Below are 20,515 nucleotides of genomic sequence, written 5' to 3' on the forward strand. Positions count from 1 at the left end.
GTTTAGATCAAGCGTAAAACAACTCTGATGGATTACTGGATAGGCCAGGATTGCCAAGCTGTGATATATTACTTTGACAAGTGTTTGTCTTCTCAATTAATAACAATTACTATAATAATGTTTTTCTAAATGTGGGTAAACCATTAATCAACACTTACTTTCCAATAAAGTCAACAAGTCTGCAGTTTGAAATTGTTAAAAAGTTGTCAATAAATAAGACTTTGGTTCAATATTAGCACAATAATTTCCAAAATAAGTAAATCTATTGTAAATTAAAGAGCTAAAAAGATAAAAGGACACTGGAATGGGATTATCACCAGCCAAAAGGATTTTTCACAATCTGGCAACCCAAAAAAGTTGTTCTCATTAATGGCAAATAACTGATCTTTAAAGCATCAATAAATCCTTTGATATAAATGGACTGTTCTTATATATTGCTTTTTATAGTCTCAACTACTACTCAAAGCCCTTTCACACCGTACAGGAACCACTCACCATTCACACGCATTCTTACATTGTGGCCAAGGCTGCCGTACAAGGTGCCACCTGCTCATCAGATGAACACTCACACATTTACACTCCAATTGCACAGCATCGGGGGCAACGTGGGGTTCAGTGTCTTGCCCAAGGACACTTTGACATGGGACTGCGGGGCCAGGGATCAAACCACCAACCTTCCGAGTGGCAAGCGACAGCTGTACCTCTAAAAAAACACTATCTAAAATGTGCCTTATTTGAAAGTGGATGGGATGTAAATATTATGATACAATCACTTGAGTTTGTAAATCATTACAAGCCTTTTTAGAAATTCACAGTCAAAACAGTTTGCAGGTTAGAGGAAATGTTCCAGTAGGTGGCCGTTTGTGACCAATATTATACGAGCTGATATACAAGGTTGTTTCAAGATACAACAATCTTTAATTTAATCTTAACACTTCCAGAGGTTCTTATGGTATTTATAAGCACTATTTTATACTGTTTGTCTACTGCAAGACCTGGACAGAAGGTCTTATTACTCCACTGTAGACATTTATCAGGCTAGCAATTTCTCTCTCTCTCCTCCTCTGTCTGGATGTCCTGTGGCAACCTCAATAATTGTGTTTTGGATATAAAAAGCTCAGACTATAAACAGTCCCCTCTTTTTACGTTACAAAAATGTCCTGGAAGATCTCAGGCTCAGGATGTTGCTGAACAAGACCACTTGAGCCAAGAACACCAATAAAAACACACTCTTGTCCCAAAAGCTTAAAATCTCAGTAAAGACTTCTGTTTTGGAGATAACAATATCATATGATATGTGGTGAATTCTACCACAGATACTTTTTGAACTTCCCAACTTACTTCTTTTTAAGTCATTACTACAATGATATTTATATTCCTCTGTTAATTGATAACACCATTGATGAGAAGCTCAAACTTAATTAGCATAGCAGTTACCACTGTCACTTCCCGATGTACTGTAAGTCAAGTAGAGATTTGAGTCGTGCGTGCGTCACTTTGTGACAAGTAGCCTACAAGATGCTAACGAGAGACTTCTGTAATGTCAATGCAGTAAAAATGGACCTACTTAACAAAGTTCATTCACTGCTGGCTACAAGTTAGCATCAAACACAACAAAGGTTGTCAGTTGAATAGCGTTTTGAGCTAACGTTATGAGAAAAGTTTATTATTTCATGGATTTCTCAAATTTCAGAAGTACGGGTAATGCCGTAAACCGTTTAAATCTGGGCATGCGCGACTCAAATCTGCCCTCAACTTACATCGGGGAGTGTCAATCCCATTAGTTGGCAGATGACTGCTAACAGAGTGGAAAAGGGAAATCAAGCAGAGTGTCAATGGGTAAACCACACAAGATAAAAAAAAAAACAAAAAAAAAACAAACAAACATTTAAGTCATCTTTGCTCTCTGGTAGAGGCAACTGCAGACCCATCCATTTTACACATTATTAATTACCTTACACTATAGCACAGCAACCCTTACACACCACAGTGGTTCATTCTATGCGGAGTACAAAAGAAGCATGTCCGTATCCTGTCTTTTAATTACGTATTGACAGGACCCCAGGGAGTGACCTATTTTCAGCGCTAACCAGTATTTAGTCAGCCAATGTGGGACATGATAACAACATGATTTAATACTCCATAAATATACATAAATAAACCTTTTCTTTATAGTCAAGTGTTCTTTAAGTTCTGTCATTGGTAGCCAACTCCTAAAATAACAGGTATCTTCTTTGTTGATGAACTCTGCAGAACAGCGGTGGAAGAATTACTTAATTCTTTTAAGTAAAAGTAGAATTACCACAGTGTAAAATAACTCGTTATAAGTAAAAACTCTTCAATATAAAATGGTTTGCATTGCCACAACCTCCGCAGTTACAGGAGCGTTAACACTCATGAGGATAAAAATGTCGTAATGTGCAACAGCTTGTGTAAGCGTCCTGAAATGTGCAGGATCGTGAAACTTATCTATTAATTAATTTAAATAGCAAGGCAATATATAGTAGTTTATGAGCGGTTGTTAGGTGGGTGATGGTGTGGAAGAGGTATTGGTGGCATGAGGTCTTAATCATTAAGACCAGAGGCCAACTATATTGGTACCAGACCAGAAAAGTACTCTCTGGAAATTTGTATTGCCTGGTTGAGTGCAGGTTCAGTTAGCACAGAGGACAACCACACTGTAATGATTTGTGTGTGGAAACCCAAGGATATTCATTTTGCAATTATATAACAAAGCAGCAAATCCTGCCAAAAAAGCTGCAACCAGAGAATGATTGTTTTTGCTTGAAAGATTATTCAAACATTTAACCTTTTTTTTTAAGTTGTGGATTAATTATTTAGTACTTTTTTACCCACACAAATAGCACAACAGGCGAGGCGTTTAAATCAACCTGAATCATGCTACAAAACTCTAGCCCCAGCTAACTTGGCTGAAGCTAAAGCAGTAAAACAGCATCCAGGACAAGGAAGTGGAAAATGTGGCTCCCGTAAAATCCACTTAGAACTGTTTGCCGCTTGATCTCCCACCCCGAAATCCCAACACATCCCTTGAATTGGTTGTGCATTTGTTGACTCAACATACAACTGTAGTTGCTGGGTTTCTCTACACACATTAATGTCCAGTGGGCCATACAAAAATCTGAATGTCAGGCTCTTTTCAGTTAACTGCTGTGCTTTCTGGCAAGTCCAGAGTGTACTGTGCTTAAATGACAAGGTCTTGAAATATGACTTTTAAAAGTATGAAGACTAAACCAACAGAGGAAGTGCAGGTGTCCCTTCTAATCCCCTTTGACAAACTCTGAGGACAGTTTACGTCACCCATGAAAGCAAGTAAGTGTTTAGATTACAGAGGATACTTAATACTGTCAAGAATAATGGAGTATTTTGAAAAGTTCATCAATGTTTGCCAACTTTAACAAAAAAACAAGACTAAGAGTCTACAGCCATGCTCACAATGATGCAGCAACCTGTGGCGAAAAGTTGAGGCCGACTTGACTTTTGGAGGAAAGCAACCCAACAAAGCGGTGTGAGTCCCGTACAGTAAACAGGAAGCATCACTGCCCCTATCGATAACACAAGAAAGTCTTAAAACAGGAAACACAAGCAGTGAACAGTCAAGGCGTTTGTGGGACAGCTGAATGCGAGCCAAACTACAAAGTAGATAACGACTGATAAAGGACTTTTAAGGCCGATATCGATACAAATAAATGGTGATTTAAAAATCTGATATTCCAATATATCGGCAGAGAGATATATATATATTTTTTTTTAAGTTATTTGAGTCCTCACTAAAATAATATAATAATGAAGTTTAAAAATAAACTTGTTTTATTGTCAAAAAAGAACAGAGGAAGATCAAAAATATATTAAAGTTCTGATAAATAAAATGTTTAAAAAAAAAAATTAAATATAAAACTGAAAGTCCTGTGAACAAAAGTACTTTTTTTTTTAAACATTCACTTATCAGAATCATTTATTTGTCATTATAAATGATTCTGATGGCTGAATACATTTTTTTTTTAAACCCTACCCAGCACTGTTACTTCTTGCAAACTACCTCACTCTAAATCAATGCACAATCCAGCCACAACCTTTCAAACAGCCACGTATCTGGGAAATGTGTCCTGGCTTCCTGTCTGGTTAAAGTTGCATTACGCAGAGTCTTTAAAATGGTGACGTCGTCAGACATCAGCTGTTGCTACTGTTTATAGGACTGTCAGTGGAATAAAAAAAAAGTACAGAAAACCTAAATCTGGTTTTAATTATCAAGGTAAAGATCCATTGCTTCCACACACAAAAATAAAAAAATCAACAAACTCTGGCCACATACAACACAAAATATTGCATTCAAAACCCCACAGTGCCGCTTTGTGAAATTAATTTCTCGTCGGTTTTGAAAAGGTGATTTGTTGCCATACAACATGTATTTTGTGTTGCCGAATAAGAAAATTAAAGAAGTGGTTTCAATTTCAACCATAAATTCTAAAGTAAATGTGCATTTCAAATTAGAGTATCACACAGAAAAATTAACCATTTCCCCCCCCTCAAACTTTTGACTTACAAGATATTTTGTGATTTCAATCCAGCTCTCTGTCATGGCGTTTTTGGCAGTGTGTTTGGATGAACGGTGTATCCATTGGGCCACTGCACGGAGAAGGGAGCACTGGCACTGTGAAGGGAAGCAACACACAGTTCATCAAAACACACTGCCATGGCAAAAAGCTTCATCTCTTTAAGAGAGAAGACATGAATGCAACACGTTTAGTTCAACATTCATAGACAAATAACATTCTGTAACAACTGACCTTTGCCCTCTACAGATATTTTTAAAAAATGCACATAGCCTCATGCAATGTAAGTCTGAAGTAAATATCTAAAAATAAAGTTTAATAAGTATCTCTGTGCAGACTCTGGAGCAAAATCCCCTTTAACCCCAGATTGGATCTAAACACAGTATGTTTCCATGAATCTGAACAACACGTTCATTACTCTGGTTGTTTAGTCTGAGGGACGGTGCTGGCTTCAGTGCTTAACGTCTGACGTAAAGAGCGATCCAAAAGTGATGAGGTGTTCAGGCTCTTTGAACATGTCGCTGTCATTCTGAATGTCTGGCTTATGTTCGTATTACTGCCTTTGCCATTCTGGTTTGTTTCGCTCAGTCCAATGCGGAGGATGGTCACAATGAAAATTCTACATACAAATCTTTAGGAAATTGGTGCATTATAAGAAATATACCTACCCACCAGTATAAATTTGAGCTTAAATGATAAGTCATTTCATTGATAAGTTGATCAGTCAGTTGTCAAAAAATGCATGAGCAACAGATTTATCATGGGACATTTTTAATGAAAAGTTTCAGCTACTCAAATTTCAATTAAAGTTGTGCTTTTTCTTGGCTTAAATTACATTAAACTGAATAATGTTGAGGTTTGGACTGTTGTAGGTGATACTGTATACGTGTGATACGTGTGTTATCCTGACTCAACGTGTTGCGAGGCATCCATACTTGCGCAGTTGCTGGATGCAGCGATGTTATTTATAGACACGACGAGTCAATGAAAATTATTTGTGTCACTGCAATGTAATCGATGACAATGACTATGTCAACAAATTGTCCCGGCCCTAATTGGGTATTCGTTGTTCCTGATCGTTAACATGCTTATGTAAATAAACAATGGATGTATTTAGACAACCAAGGAGATGTAATCATCATGTCGTGCTACTACCTAGCTACCAGTTAGCGAGCGCAAGCTACTAAGGTTAGCCTGCAGTTTCGTGAACAGATTTTGTATATAGCTAGTCACTGGCATCAACAGTTAACATTCATTATAACACTTCACTTTGGCATTTATTAATTAGTAATGTTTATCAAAATAAACAATGGATGTTTAGAGAGAACCAAGGCGATGTAATCACTGTCTGTAGTAACGTTGCTAGCTACTGCCGAAATTAACTACTAGCTGATAGCCCCGACAGTTTGGAAAACACGGACATTACAGGCTTTCCAGCATACATACATCCCTCGGATGGATCATAAGATAATACCATGGATGTATTAATAGAACACATGATTAATTACAGCCATTAGCTATATCCATTATAACAGCTACAGGACCTTGAAAGAACCATCATATGAGCCTGTGCAGTGCAGGGAGACATGGGTGGGTGCAGTCTCGCGGGTCCGCTTCATGGTCCGCCCTGCAGCGTGGAAAAACTTAAGACCCTATAAATGAAAATAATGAAGATTGTTGGCAAAGATTTTAATAAGCGATTTTTATTGATGACATTGAGTCGTTGTTGCAGTCTTAAAACTAACGCTTACACTAACGGCAGTCAAAGCTAGTGTGGTTTAAAAAGGGAATACAAGTAATAAATACACTTTGAGGATGCCAAACTGGGGCATTATTGGCCCGGGGGATAATAAACGCAAGTATACTTGTTTACAGAAGGCACACCAATTAAGTTACTCAGAAATTTAAAAAAGCTTTAAGTTATGTCCTTTGAGGTAATTATTTTTGAAGACATCAACTTGAGCCTTCATCATGTCCAAACATGTATGTGGACATGTATACATGTATACTGGAGGATATACAGTTACAATTTGTCGACAGAGAGAAGCAGAAGGACAAGTGACATTTTTCAGTCAGAAGTTCATTAATTTCCCATCTGCGTTCCTGTCAACAAATCCCTCCCTGAGAAGCACAGAATGACAACTTATATACCTCATGAATACTGAAGAGGATTTCTCTCTCTGTGTTTTAACTATCTGTATGAATGCAGGTGTCAACAATACCATAGCCAAATATGTCCTTGGTCCAGGTAGTCCAAAAAGTACATTGTTTCATAACTACAAATGAGCTAAGCAGTATCTGACAATAACACACGAGACCGTCCGAGCCAAACAGTCAACATCCTCCAATACCGGAACATCTCTGTGGAGATTAATTTAGCAGCAGAAGAGCTGAAACAGATGGACGTGTGCAGGAGTCATCTATTCCGCTCAGCAGTAGTCCAAATTTTAATGGTTGGAAAGAGGATGCAAATGTTTAAACAATGCCTGCTTCACCGTGCCTACACAGTTTAATTTCAGCAAATAAAAAAATAAATAAAATATAAATAAAATACTTTGCTTCTTAGTCCATTTGGGCCGATTTGACATGTTGAAGCGGAAGGCGGGCAGTCGAACTCAATGACCAATCTGATTGGTGGAGGGCTAGCCCGGAAATAATCATAAACATAAACATAAACACGTTTTGGTGAACTATTTTCGTAAAATATGACATTGTATTCCAAAGAGCCATGACGGTCTGGCTTTGAAACTCCGGAGAAGCCCAAGGGGGTAAGCGAGTGTCCACAAAGCGTAGCTCCTATTGAGCCAATTTGATGCTATCAAGCCATCACCTGCCGTTAGCATTCCATTGACCGCCATTCATTTTTGCGCCACTTTGACCGTGAGTTACTATATCTGAAGTGTTTCAAGACTATTTTCATCCATTGTTTATTTATAAAGAGACACGACAATGTATAAAAGGCTCCATTACCGTGTACCTCATGTTATGGCTGCGTGGCAGACGTTTTTGTAAAAATAGGCTAACAATTGTGTCATAACCATGCGACTTACTGTTGTTGAGTGCACCATGTGCAAAGCTAGCACGTTTGTTTTAGTGTCCAATAAAAGGTGCTGGAAATCTCACATGGACCTTATCTTAAAAACCTTATCTTATTACATTGGAAAGGTTTTAAGAGAGATTTATTTTGAAGCCGACAGAAAAGGTCATATTTAGAACATTAATACATATTTATTTATTTATTTGAAAGAGCTATTTTATACAGGTTGTTACATATTTTTATAAGTATGTTATGGTTATTTTTATACCATTGAGGCATAGCGGTAAGCCGAACAAGCCTGTTCATTAACGTCTGGGAACCCTGTCTGAATTTGTGTTTCGAGGCTGGGCCTAGTGTCCTCTTTTGTCCTCTCTTTTGTAAAACAAAACATGGTCACCCTATGTAATGATATGCTTGCATATACAACAAAACAGCGACAACCCCACGTTAGTAGCCCAAGCAGAAAACACTTAACTCAGTGAAGTAAAGCAGTGGTCTTCCTCACATGAATAGTCGATCCGAGCCTCAACAGGTGTAGCAACATTCATGTTTCCGCCGCTAGCGTTACCAGCTAGCTAGCTAGGCTAACTATGCTAATGGTCGACCAAGAGACTGAGAGAACATCGAGACTGCGGCGCTTAGCAGTTATTCCGTCCTCAAACCTGTCCTTTAGTGATGTTAAACTGTTGGCAGCTAGTTAACCTTTGTTATTTAATAATATAGTAAAATTATCGGCAATTACACACTCCTCGGGCGAGTATAACGTAGCTACAGGACAGGTAAGACAATGGACAAGAGAACGATAAGACTTGAGGCATAAACCGCGCCATTGAAAATGGTGCGTTCGTTTTACACGCCGGCTTGTCTCGCGAGACCTTCCTCACAGCAAGTGAAAGCCTTACGGGAAGGACAAGATGGAGATATGACATTCACCCTTAATGCCTTCTCTAACTGTCTATGCTTTATACATCCATGGTGCCGGCCTGTGGAATTAATTTTATTGTGAGTGAGCGTCCACGCTGGAGCTTTTTCTATTGTAGGCCTACTGTTTTGGTCAATTCAATCTACAATAGTCTGTTGTATTTAATTAAATATTCATATATTTTAATAAAAACAAAGCAACTAGTCATTTGTTTCTGTAAGCCTCAGTGTTGGGATTCTTTTGTAATCTTCGCTCATTTTTGTCTGATTGTTTTGATTGGGAATAATAAGTAGATTTTTATCAAATACTATACATAATAATGATTGATTAAATATAAATAAAGAGCTTTGGGCAGCACAGGGTTGCAAAAAAGAGAAAAGTTGATTTATTTTTCCTTTCATTGTCAGAAGATAGGTCATGAGAAAATATTCTGAATCATTTTTCCATCTCCTCATCCGACCACATCCTGTAAAGGTAACCACTACTTCGTCAGCTCTCTTCCTTTACACTCCACTGCTCTCTGTCTGTGACCCACCAAGATTCACATCCAATAACATAAAAGAGGAACAGAAGTGTTGTCTTTTATTTAAAACGTTGAGTACTTGAGTTCATGTATTAGCATATACAACACGTCCTGTAAGCAGATCTGTCTTTGTGCATTTTAGAAGTTAAAGGGGAAAAAACATCTTTTATTTTTAAATGAGCATCCGGACAGAGCTCAGCTGTGTGAACAATGCACAGCGTTGTTTTTGGGGTCAAACAGCATTTTATTCTTGTCATGAAGAAGTTCACTTCCAGTAATTGGAGGTCTTTAATTCATTTGTCTGAAAATGCAGATTACTCTAAATTACACTGCCCATAAATGTACAATGAGCCTTGTTTCTTCTTTTTAGTACATTGTGTAACTACATTCAGAGCAAGGCCGTTCATTACAGGGGTCCCTCTAGTCAGCAAAGGAGGGAACAAGTAACTTTAAGTAAGTACTTTACAATTTAGAGGTACTTTACTCAGGTTTATTCAAAGGTAGAATTAGACAATATTTCACAAAAACAGCAAAGAGAAAGAAAAGCCATTCTTTTTAACCCTCATTGATCATCTTAATATTGTGACATTTTGGAGAGACCTGTATATAACCTGTATATAAAGTAGTTACAACAAGCTTCACCTCAAGCACCCACAACAATAAAGTACTGCTTACACAATGATACATCAGTATTAATAATGTGATAATGTCACATGTAATAATAATAATAATAATAATCTGTCACAGGGGCCATTTTTGTGCACGATGAGTACTTTTCCTGTTGATATTTTAAGTATTTTTAGCTAAGAATACTTTAGTTTTTTCACTTAGGTGAAAGAATTTTCAATGCAGGACTTTTATTTTTAGATCATTGTGCTAGTACTTTTAATTAAAGCTTTCCACTTAAAAGAAAAAAAAGATTACAAAGTAATTAACAAGCTGAAACCAGGAAACCTGTATTACATACTGCATGTCCTTTTTAGCATAATACATCAATATTATCAACATCAGAATATCTATTTATATATATATGTGTGTATATGGCTCTGATTTAAAAAGGTACTTTAAAAGGTACACTCAATACCTTCACTCAATGAAATACCCTGTTTGGACAAACAACCAATACAAAGTGCATGAATAAAGTTGGTTCAAGTCAACTACATCACATTTACAGAACTGCTGTTTTGAAAAAAAAGTATTGAAGCTTACATTCAAAAAACCGGGATACTATGGGATATAGTGGGATACTATTCATTATCTCCTGGTGCTTACAGAAGTTGTGACCCATGCATCATATATTATAAAATGACACACACACGCAGCACAAACTGAATTCTAAACATATTTGGCACCATATTTTAGCATAGAACATAAAATATAACTTGCAAATACAACATTGTTTGTATACGGAGGTAATATTTGAATTTGGCACATTACAAGAACACTTAAAAAGTTCATGTCCATCCTACTTAATATATGCTCAGTCTTTTTTAAAGTTAAGAATAGAAACCCACTAATAGCATGAATCCCTCACCAATAAAATTGTCTTTCAGCTTCCTGATTAGCTCCTGACTACAAATTCCTAGTGATACCAACTATGCTTAATGACAAGGAAAGCACAATTCTCATCCCTTGAAAAGTTAAAAATTGGATGCAGTTCTTCAGCGCCATCATGACTGATTTAAACAAGTAAGTAGAGTATGACCTCTGTAAACCTTTAAAGCCAAGGTGTTCTCAAAATCTCACAGACATCATCATATATTGCACTCTAGAAGGAATCATCAGTCCTTAATGCACAAAGGGGGTTGTCCTGGCCTGTTCAAACCATCTTGACAAAGGAAAAGTTGGTATATAGATATAGAATTAATAAGGTATTCAGTAATACTATGTTTATTATAACATCTTGTGTATATTAACATTGATATATAGATTATCTCAACATTAGGATATCAAAGATACATATTTATAAATTGCTATTAATATAGGCAGCTGCTTCTGTTGAACAGACGCAGCGCCAGATATAACATAATAATTATTCTATGATTATTTTGATCCAAACAAATACAAATAAATGCGTTCACACCTGGCTCACAGAGTAAATCAGTGTGAAACTCCATAGTGAATATTGAATTGAAGCCTCCCATGCACAGAGAGGTTTCAATACAGGTCGAGACTGGTTTTCAAACAGGCCAGCGTGAACTTTAAAAACCTCAGCATGCATGCTAAGTAAGTAGAACAGCAATCTCTGGTGGACACAAAGAAAAATTACATGTTTAAACAGATATGTAGATTTTTGTTGTGCCTTATTGGAAACCAGTGAGAGCACATTTAAAACACTGAAGAGTTATCTGGGGCTGCACTGAACGTGTCAATTATGGACCTACAACCGAGAATTACAACCTCTGCTTTCATTTCTTATTTCAGCCTGCATACACATTTACCTCATGTATATTTGCACGACATATATATTAGATTCACATCAGTATTCTATCTTAAGAGCAGCAGAAACACATACGCACTGTATACTTGTATGGACAGAAAACAAGGAACAAACAATTCCTTCATTTCGTGGAATCTGTGTTGACCTCAGTCTGTGGTGGGGGCACAGTACTATGTGTTGAGATGTGAGCTAGTGAACATATCCTGGGGGAAAACTCCCGCTATGTATGTTTGTCAGTTTTATGCCTCAGGCTTGACTGGCAAGCTGCCCTGACTCCTTGGTAACTCCACTGTATCTTCCACAGATGTACCAAACCACCAATCAGAACCACCAACCCCTAACAGGAACAAATACGCAACACTAACTTTACATGTAAATAGCCTGGTTCCAAAGACATGCAGGCAATGTCCACCATCACGGATGGCTAATTCACTAACAAGTTTAACAACAAACGAGGAACCTTTCGTAAAGCTCAGTTGAAATAAGGAGCCATTTTGTACTTAAAAGGCCAGCGGCATGCACTTTGCGCAAAAAAAGGCAAAGAAATGCCTGTAATCTTATTCATAACATAACTCCACGTTTGTCTATGCAAATTCACTCGACACTGGAATTGAGAAGCTCACAATATTCACAATCTGCAAGAAAAAAGCAAAAACTGCATCAAGCCATGCTCTAACTATTATAAGTCATCAGAATGATCACATCACCTACCTATAATCTACAACCCCGTTCTGTAACACAGTCTGCATGTAATGTAACATCCCTTCAAACGTAGGAGATGAAAAAAAAGATGCAATTCACTCTTTTTCACTCCATCATAACTGTTCACATTGACAGCTCTGCTTCTACTCAGCACTGCACTGACCACACTGCACTAGCGCTCGCCTCTGTGTCCTTTAACTGAAAAGTTATGTGCACAACTGAAGTGACAATTGATCCACCATGAGAGCGGTGTTGTGGCATCTAAAGGAAAAAAGGTTTTGCACCCGAAGTGTAAAGCAATGACAGTGGTTTCTCGCATAGAGATCACCAGGACATGACAATGCGAAGGCCGTCTGGACGGAACAAACTGCAGCCACATGCAGCATACAGTTGCAAGCATGTTTGTCTCCCTAAAGCTGCAGGGGACAGGACGATACCTGAACAGAGCCCTAAAGGGACCATGACTGAGCCAAAATGACGCCTTAATGGTCAAAGAGCCGCGTGGTTTGCCAAACCGTACTACCCTGTGTGGCCGTCTAGAGGCCGGTGAGGTCCACGATCGCCTTGATGAAGATTGTGTCGTCGCGAATGTACGAGTTCTTGGCATCGAGCTTGGAGAGCGGGCAGAAGAGCGGACAGCCGCTGGCGATGTTCATCTCGCTCACCGGCCGCTGGAAGGAAGAGGATGTGACATCAGGTCGAAAGGCGTCAATGATGTGCTCCCTGTTGCTCTGGTCCAGCAGCATCAGAGTCACCTGGAAATAAGACAAATGTTGAGATGTTTACATGCTTCAAACAGCATTTGTCTACGGTTGAAGACTCTGGGAAATGTTTACTATGGCCGACTCCAAACCAATATGGTCTCTGCATGAAAAAAACGACACAAAAGAACCAGTTCAACTTTGCTGCAACCTAACGCATGGCGCTGCGTTGGCCAATCAAACACGCAAGCAAATATTTCAAGTAGATAACTTTATAAGTTGTTTGTATGATTTATCTCGCGATTGGCAGTACAAAGTCAGAAAACAGTCCATGCTATTTTCAGCGCCTTTTTTTCTAAGTTAACTCTGTAAAAAAGGACAAACATAATTAGTTGTTAAACAAAATCGTAGTCATTATTCTGCTTCGTCTCTAGTTTTTTTACCTTCTGGTTGAAAGGCCATTTGAGCAGAGCGTCACTCAGCCCCCTCATCACCACAAAGAACAAGGACAAGTGGCTGCCGCGCCCTGTCCCATCTCCATTCAGATAGATCCGCAGACACATCTTATAGCCGTACTTACTGGTATAGAAGGCTGAAAGGAGAGGAAAATGAGGAGGAAGTTAGCTTTACTCATCTGCAGATAATGAGGCTTCGGTAAAATAGAGGTCTAACGGATTAACTGTTTTTTAGTAACCAGGATTTGACCCAAAAATAAAGTAGGGCAGGTCTCGTTGTATGGCCACAGGTCTCAAGTTTATGTATAATTCCTGAGTGGATCTGTGCGTAATTGCTATTAGCTGGTGCGTCATAATCATTGTAGGAGAAAAATATTTATTTTGGAAAATGACATTTACTCGACTACTCAGATGGATTATCATGCTGTTCAGGTTGACCAGGTCTGTTTGTCCTTGGGTCCCTTTTGCATCCGATATGTTTTTTGTTTTTTTTAACTAAGTAAGATTTCTACTGTTCTGTTTTGGATTGTGTCAAAAATTTTGGACCTAGGACGACCTCTAATCTGTAGTAATGGGCAATGTTACCTGGTGAAAACATGGCAGGGGCTCGACCTGCGATGGCATCCTGTCTTTTTTTGGCGAAATCTGAGATCCTCCAGACAAACACGCCATCAAAGGTTGTGGCAGACATTTCCCTCAGCCGGCCCTCCATCTCAGCGACTGTTAGGTCCTTCAGCCCCACTGTCCTCTCCAGCTGTCGCACCTGGAAAACAAACACATGCTGTGCTTTAATCTGAGATCACAAATTCTTCATTAAATCCAGTTACTTCTATTTGGGGGACAATCATGCTCTAAGTTTTGAAACTACAGTTCCCATAATGCTTTGGTAGATGTGGATGTAAACAGGAAGTATGAACTTTAGCCCCATGTTTTAAGCCCATTTTTAAAAACAATTAAGCAAATTGGTACCATTAAAAGTATCCCGAATTAGTTATAAGCAGTTCCTGTTTGCAGTGTACCCATGGGTGTACAGACAACTATCACTGGATTACTTTGACACAAACTTAAAAACGTGTTGATTCTAAGCCAAGTTCGGAAATTATAAAGACCATCTTTTTCCTATGAAAAGCTGATTTATTTGTGACGGACATCAGAGAGGATAACCCCAAAAAGTTTATGTCACACTCTTTTTATATTATACATATATATATATATATGTAAATCATGTCTGTGTGTTTAGATTTAACTGAGTTATGACTCCCAGAAGTTGACTCAAACTGCGGAAAATGGGCGCAGTTCCAGTCCTACCTTGTTACTCAGAGCCTCGATCTTGTCCTGGTCCAGCTTGTGCTGACGGTTGCTGGCCTCCATGGTGGTGGCAAACCTCTCCACCTCTCTGTTCAGGACACACACCACATTTTCAAACGTGCCGGATTTAACTTCGAGCTCCGTACACCTGCGACCCAGCTCCACCACCTTGGTCTTCTCGCTGTGGAGCTGGAGCTCGAGCGCCGCACCTACCGAGCTGGGCAGAGGCGTGAAGGAGGTAGACACAGACAGAGTGGGAGCCAGAGTGGGTGGTGGAGGGAGAGGAGCTGAAGCCGGTGGACCAAGGGGACCGGAGCTGGAAGATGAGGAGGCTGCTCCCTGCACGGGAGGCCCAGAGGAGATGGTGCTGAGCTGGGAGACTCTGGCCTCGAGCTCCCTGAGAGACTGTTGGAGTTCCAATAGTTTGTGTCCGGCTATTTCCAGGCCCTGGGGCTGCAGGCCCTCCATGCTCACTTTCATGCCCATAATGTAGTGCAGCAACAGATTGAGGTGCTCGTAGGCATAGGCACGCTCATGGTCATGAATCTTTTCCTTTTCCACCTACAAAAAGGGACAGGTGGGAAATGAAATAGAAACAATAAATACATCAGCTGTATACTGTAATGAGTATGTATGCTGTGTATGAAAGTTATTAGGGTAAAGAGGGGGGCCAAAAAAGCAAGACTTTATAAGGTTCTTGGAGCCTACTCTTGACTAAAATGCATTACTCTATTTTTTAATAAAGAGCTGCTAAATAGACTATAATAACAGCCACAGAATGAGAGAAACAATCGCATGGAGCAGCTCCGTGGCTTCAATAGATTGTAGCCCCGCAGTACCCCCCCTAAAAATAATTATTTGAATTAGATCATAAATCAGATGACGCTATTACCTGTGGTGTAAGATCAGATACCTAACTGTCCGTCAAATCACTTATATGAAACCTGGGAGCAGATGGGTGGGTGTGTTAGAGATGTTTCTTCCAAACATCAACATGAAAGCCATCTTTGTGATGTATATATTTGATATTTGACAATAAATCTCAGAGGGAAAAATGAATCTGAGATGGGAAAAAAAAAAGTAAAAGACCCTCGCCTGCTCTTCCAAACAACAATTCAGACAACCCTCCTCTTCACTGACCTCCTCTCCTACCACTCTAATAATGTTCCTACTGTCCCTGATTTGAATGTGTGGATATGTCAAAGTTATTATCAAAAGACAATCAGGGTACTTACAGACATATCACATCCCACGACATGAAATCGACACGGGGTTCTGAATTTGCTGCAGAACTTAATGTGGTCCACGTACTAAAATTAAAAACAATTAAAAGCCAATAAGTATTGTTAGCAACTTAGCACAGGAGAGCAGATGGCTGATTAACAACATGTTTAGCTGTTTAGAAGATATTTAAAGATTCCTGAAAGACTCTTCTAACCATCTGGATGAAAAAGTATTCCAGAAATACTCAATAAAATGTTTTTAACCCTGTTTTTTCAATTCTTTTTTCTAAACCAAACAAAGATGGTAGCCTAAAGTGAAGGGATACTAAGGTCACTTTGTTATTTTAAATTTTACACAAAAATACCATCTTTATAGCAAGTAAATATGTCGTTTTCAGCAACATGAATAGGAAATAGAATCAGATCTTTCTATCTTGACAGGATATGTTTTGACTCAAATGGTTAGGAAAGTCTTTGAGTCTGAAAATAACTTCAAAGTACACGTTTTTCAGGCAAAACAAATCAACTCTGTGGTTTGAAAGTAAAAATACACGAGAGGCACAACATTTTTTCATCTTGTCTGCATGTTGTTTCCAGAGTCACCTTTTCTCTGGGTATTTTCTTCTTGGCACAGCCTTCACAGATCATCGGGTACTTGGGACAGATCTCGTCATGTGCCTAAAAAACAACAACCGTGTTTCTTTTAGAGACACACAAAGAGCTGCTGTGATGTGATGAGCTGCACCAGCTCAGACAAGCCGAGCATCTTAGCTAAGTTTAAATAAATGATTTCTAACCTTGATGTTTTTGAAGTGAAATGGCTCCTTGCAGTACTTGCAGTTGAGTGTTCTCTCCGGGCACTCTCGCTCATTATGGCGCTCCTGTTCACTGAAGCGGATTCGTTCTTTACAGGAGGGGCAGGGGATGATCATGTACTCACACTTCCCTTCGTGGTTTAGCTGTCAAAAAAGAAAAGAAAAAAAAGTAGAGCTTTAACCCCGGTGTTGTCTTCCAATTTTTGTTTTTCTGAGTCAAAATTTAAAATGAAAAACCTTTTATCAAGGTTATGGTTGTCTTTTTCGACCCTTTTGTGTCTTTCCTCCAATGATTTTGTCACTTTTTGACTTATTCTGAGCGTTTTGGAATTTTCATGGGTTTTTCCCATGGACCGTTAATATTAATAAATAGCTTAACAGTCTATGGTTTTCCCCAAATTTTTAAAGTTTTTTTATTGTGACATTTTTGTTACTTTTTTTCGACATCCTTTAACATTTTAGTCACTTTATATGACATTTGTTCACATTTTAGTCACTTTTATTGACATTTTCTTTCTTTTTTTACACTTCTTTTTTTTAAAGTTGTTTTACCAATTGTTTTTTTCTCCACATGCTATAAAATTGACAAAAACACACAAATTCAATGAAAGTAGTGATTATTTATTTTACTTGTGAGGAGTTTGTTTGGATCCATTCAAATATGTTTGAAACAAACCCAAATTTCTGATATAGAAACTTTATCAGAAAGGGGTCAAATTTGCCCCGAAGACAACAGGAAGGTTAGGTTGTTAACAGTACTGCAACCTCTGTAGTCCCTTCACTGTCTATTTATATACATATCAAGGCAGATAAAGCTAGCAACATGTAAAACAGCAATTCATAAACATCGGGAAAAACACATTTTGGTCCACCCAAAAACAAAGACCAACCACCAAATACAAATGTAAAGCAAAGAAGAAATCCTGAAAGTACTCACCTCATACTCTTTAATACTTCCTTTCCAAGTGCAATTTTCATTGATACAAATAGCTAAAAGGTTTTCCACTTCCCTTCGAACTGCATTGTCAGGAAAAGCCTGAAAAAATCAAAAGGATTTGCTGTCACACTGCAAATTGTCTGCATATGTTCCATATTATAGATTATTTACAAGCAGGATAGCTGTTCAGGATAGATATTCAAAACTTCCTTCAGCGCCACCAACTGTAAGCTGACACACGTTTTAGGAGTGTACTTGGAGGAGCATTTTTCCTGCATGTCTTCTCAAAAATAAAGCACAAGGCAGCTTTTTTGTACAAAACTATGGCAACAGATCAGTGAGCCGTAAATGTTGGTTTGGAGCTGGACAGGCGAGTTCCTTTTCATCCACTATGACAAGCAGTGGAAGACAATTCTTGTCCAGTTTGCGCATGAATATATAGAGAAAAAATGGAAAGGGAAATAGACACAGAGAGACCAAAGAAAAATGCATTTCATGGTAACATGTAGGATTTTGAATGCAGGACCTGTCTTGTGGTGGAGTATTTTTTCACATTGTGCATTGGTACTTTTACTTTCTCTGGGACTATGCTTGACTAAAAGAAATAGCTCATCTTTTCCCAGCATGTCTCATATACTGGGTAGCAACATCAAAATGAAACTGCAACTGGGTAAAACCAATCCAACAGAGACTTATCAAATTCACTTAATTTCATTAATACTCACACATCCTTGTTTCAAAATCGACGTAGGATCCTCAAAAATCTCCTCTTTAATGCAGGCGCTGCATTTCTGGGGTCCATTACTGCAAAAAAAACAATAAACATTTATACTCTGATTTACAGAAAAAACAACATATGCAAATGCATTTACTTTAAGTAATGTAATTTTGTATAATTTTGTACTTTACTTTAGAAATTCCATTTTATGCTTTTTTTGATAACTTTAGTTACCTCTTAGATTCAGATAATTAATTACAAATAAATGATCATATGTTATTATAGACTGAGATACGCTTTGATTAATTAAACAGATAAATATGTATCAGCTGCAACAGCGATTCTTTTACATGAATGCATGAATAATTATAAGAGCTGGATAAAATAATCCTTTCCTTTGTTTGAGTAATCTGACATCAAATAATAAAATCCCAAACTCCCTCTTTTAATATACGCTTTCTCAAACTTTTTCGAGGGGAATTCTTAATGTAAACATTCACTTGGTGCGTTATAAACAAATATTTGAGGGTTGCTTCTTGATTGTACAATTTACAGCATGTAGTGTACGTTTTCTGAGAATGTCTTTTATATCCAAGCCCAATTGGTTTTGTAACTGATATTTCCAAAACCTAACTGATATCAAATCAAAAATGTCATCAATTCAAACCTTGTGAATTGAGATTCGGGGAATCATTGAAAACACCCAGCCCTAATAATTATAATCCAGCAATATAATATATATACTGTATTATTCTGAAATGCCATTCTGCATAATGAGTACTTTTACTTTTGGTACTTTTTGTATGTTTTAAGGCAGGACTTTGACTTATTTATTCCAGAGTATTTCTACAATGTGGTGTTGCTACTAAATGAAATATCTGAGTACTTTTCCACCACTGCAGACACCCCCAAAAATACAGTAACAAAATATATGTCAATCTGAAATGGGTCAGTCTGCATAATGAGTACTTACACTTGTTACTTTCAGTGAATTTTGAAGTTAACATTTCCGGTCGAGGGAGATGGCCGGCCACCAAGAACCAGGGTCTGGCCGAGGTTTCTTTCTGTTAAAAGGAAGTTTTTCCTCGCCGCTGTGGCACCAAATGCTTGCTATTGGGGAGTTTCTGTAAATTATAGAGTGTATAGAGACCTACTCTATCTGTAAAGTGTCCCGGGATAACTTTTGTTATGATTTGACACTCTAAATAAAATAAAATTGAATGTTCTTCCTGAAATACACGTGCACACACTCTGTGTGATGGCGTCCCTCACCTCACGGCCCTGTTGAAGCAGTAGGAACAGAAGCGATGTCCACACTGGGCTTGGAACGGTCGTCTGAGGATGTTGTGGCAGCAGTTGCACAGGTGCTTGTCCTCCAGCTTGTTGCCCAGGATCTTCTTGGGGAAGCCGGGTTTATTGCTCTCCATGGACGAGGGAGGGGACGGCTCCTGTGTGGCCATGGTGTCTGTTCACACGTCACACCTAGAGGGGGGGAGAAGATGTTGAGAAGGCCAGCTGAAAGGCCCACACCCTTTGTTTACATTTGGAGTCTGCATTCAGGGCTCCTTCTTGTGGTTCACTTGGCACAAAATGATGCTGCTGCCTCTCTTTCTACTCAAACGATACACGCGCTGCTCAGCCTACCCAGTAACGACGCTGACAAATCGCATCCATTGTCTCTCCTCTGCTTCCTTTACCCTTCCTTGTCGCTGTTGCTAAGCTATCAGCACCCCGTTAGTCAGGAGTGGTACCCAGCAAGCCGCCACGCCCCTTTGATATCTCAAGCTAGCAGCCCGAAGAAGACCATTCGCAACTGGAAAAAAAGCTTTTTTTCAACGCTGTTGCAATCACTAGAGTTTGTACTCACCAGCGGCTTTTTTAGTCTAAACTGTCATCGCGTGTAGAGGCTGTGAAATCCCCCTTCCTGGTCGCAGGTAGTCGCTCGCGCAGTGTGCCGATATTATTTGTGGTTTCGCAGCCGACAGGAGGAGTTTTCTTTAACGTTAGCCACATAATATAGATGTGGTCCCCCGAAAGCGACGGCTGTTATTGTCCAATATCGCCATTGCACTTTCAGACTGGGTGTTACGTCATGCAGTGGGCTGCCCGCGGGTTGATAGGCAGAGGAGCTGTGGAGGCGCGCGTGTCATTGGTTGAAAAACT

The 20,515-nt window shown here is 38.8% G+C and overlaps 1 protein-coding gene and 1 long non-coding RNA gene across 2 annotated transcripts; one reads left to right on the forward strand and one right to left on the reverse strand.

Moving 5' to 3' along the window:
* Positions 1–3,653: 3,653 nt before the first annotated feature.
* Positions 3,654–19,284, forward strand: LOC117959391. The gene is made up of 3 exons (XR_004659928.1): positions 3,654–3,772; positions 17,403–17,408; positions 19,273–19,284. It is a non-coding gene; the product is annotated as an uncharacterized LOC117959391 (long non-coding RNA).
* On the reverse strand, positions 9,994–20,492 carry LOC117959390 (TNF receptor-associated factor 2-like). The gene is made up of 11 exons (XM_034896502.1): positions 20,220–20,492; positions 19,625–19,834; positions 18,360–18,438; positions 17,635–17,733; positions 16,680–16,841; positions 16,486–16,560; positions 15,895–15,969; positions 14,660–15,220; positions 13,937–14,114; positions 13,340–13,488; positions 9,994–12,950 (listed from the first exon to the last, which is right to left on the reverse strand). The coding sequence occupies exons 2-11, from the start codon at positions 19,810–19,812 to the stop codon at positions 12,732–12,734; spliced, it is 1,785 nt and encodes a 594-aa protein (XP_034752393.1). The 5' UTR covers positions 19,813–19,834; positions 20,220–20,492; the 3' UTR covers positions 9,994–12,731.
* Between the last annotated feature and the right edge of the window lie 23 nt (positions 20,493–20,515).

Source organism: Etheostoma cragini, chromosome 16, assembly GCF_013103735.1.
Source record: "Etheostoma cragini isolate CJK2018 chromosome 16, CSU_Ecrag_1.0, whole genome shotgun sequence".
Taxonomy (NCBI): domain Eukaryota; kingdom Metazoa; phylum Chordata; class Actinopteri; order Perciformes; family Percidae; genus Etheostoma; species Etheostoma cragini.

What these genes read in the sequence shown, in the direction of transcription:
- LOC117959390 (XM_034896502.1), bottom strand. Translation starts at nt 19,812, where the DNA reads ATGGCCACACAGGAGCCGTCCCCTCCCTCGTCCATGGAGAGCAATAAA. An exon ending in TTCACTTCAAAAACATCAAG is followed by an intron (nt 16,561 to 16,679) that starts GTTAGAAATCAT and finishes GTTGTTTTTTAG; the next exon opens with GCACATGACGAGATCTGTCC. An exon ending in AATGGCCTTTCAACCAGAAG is followed by an intron (nt 12,951 to 13,339) that starts GTAAAAAAACTA and finishes TCTTATTTCCAG; the next exon opens with GTGACTCTGATGCTGCTGGA.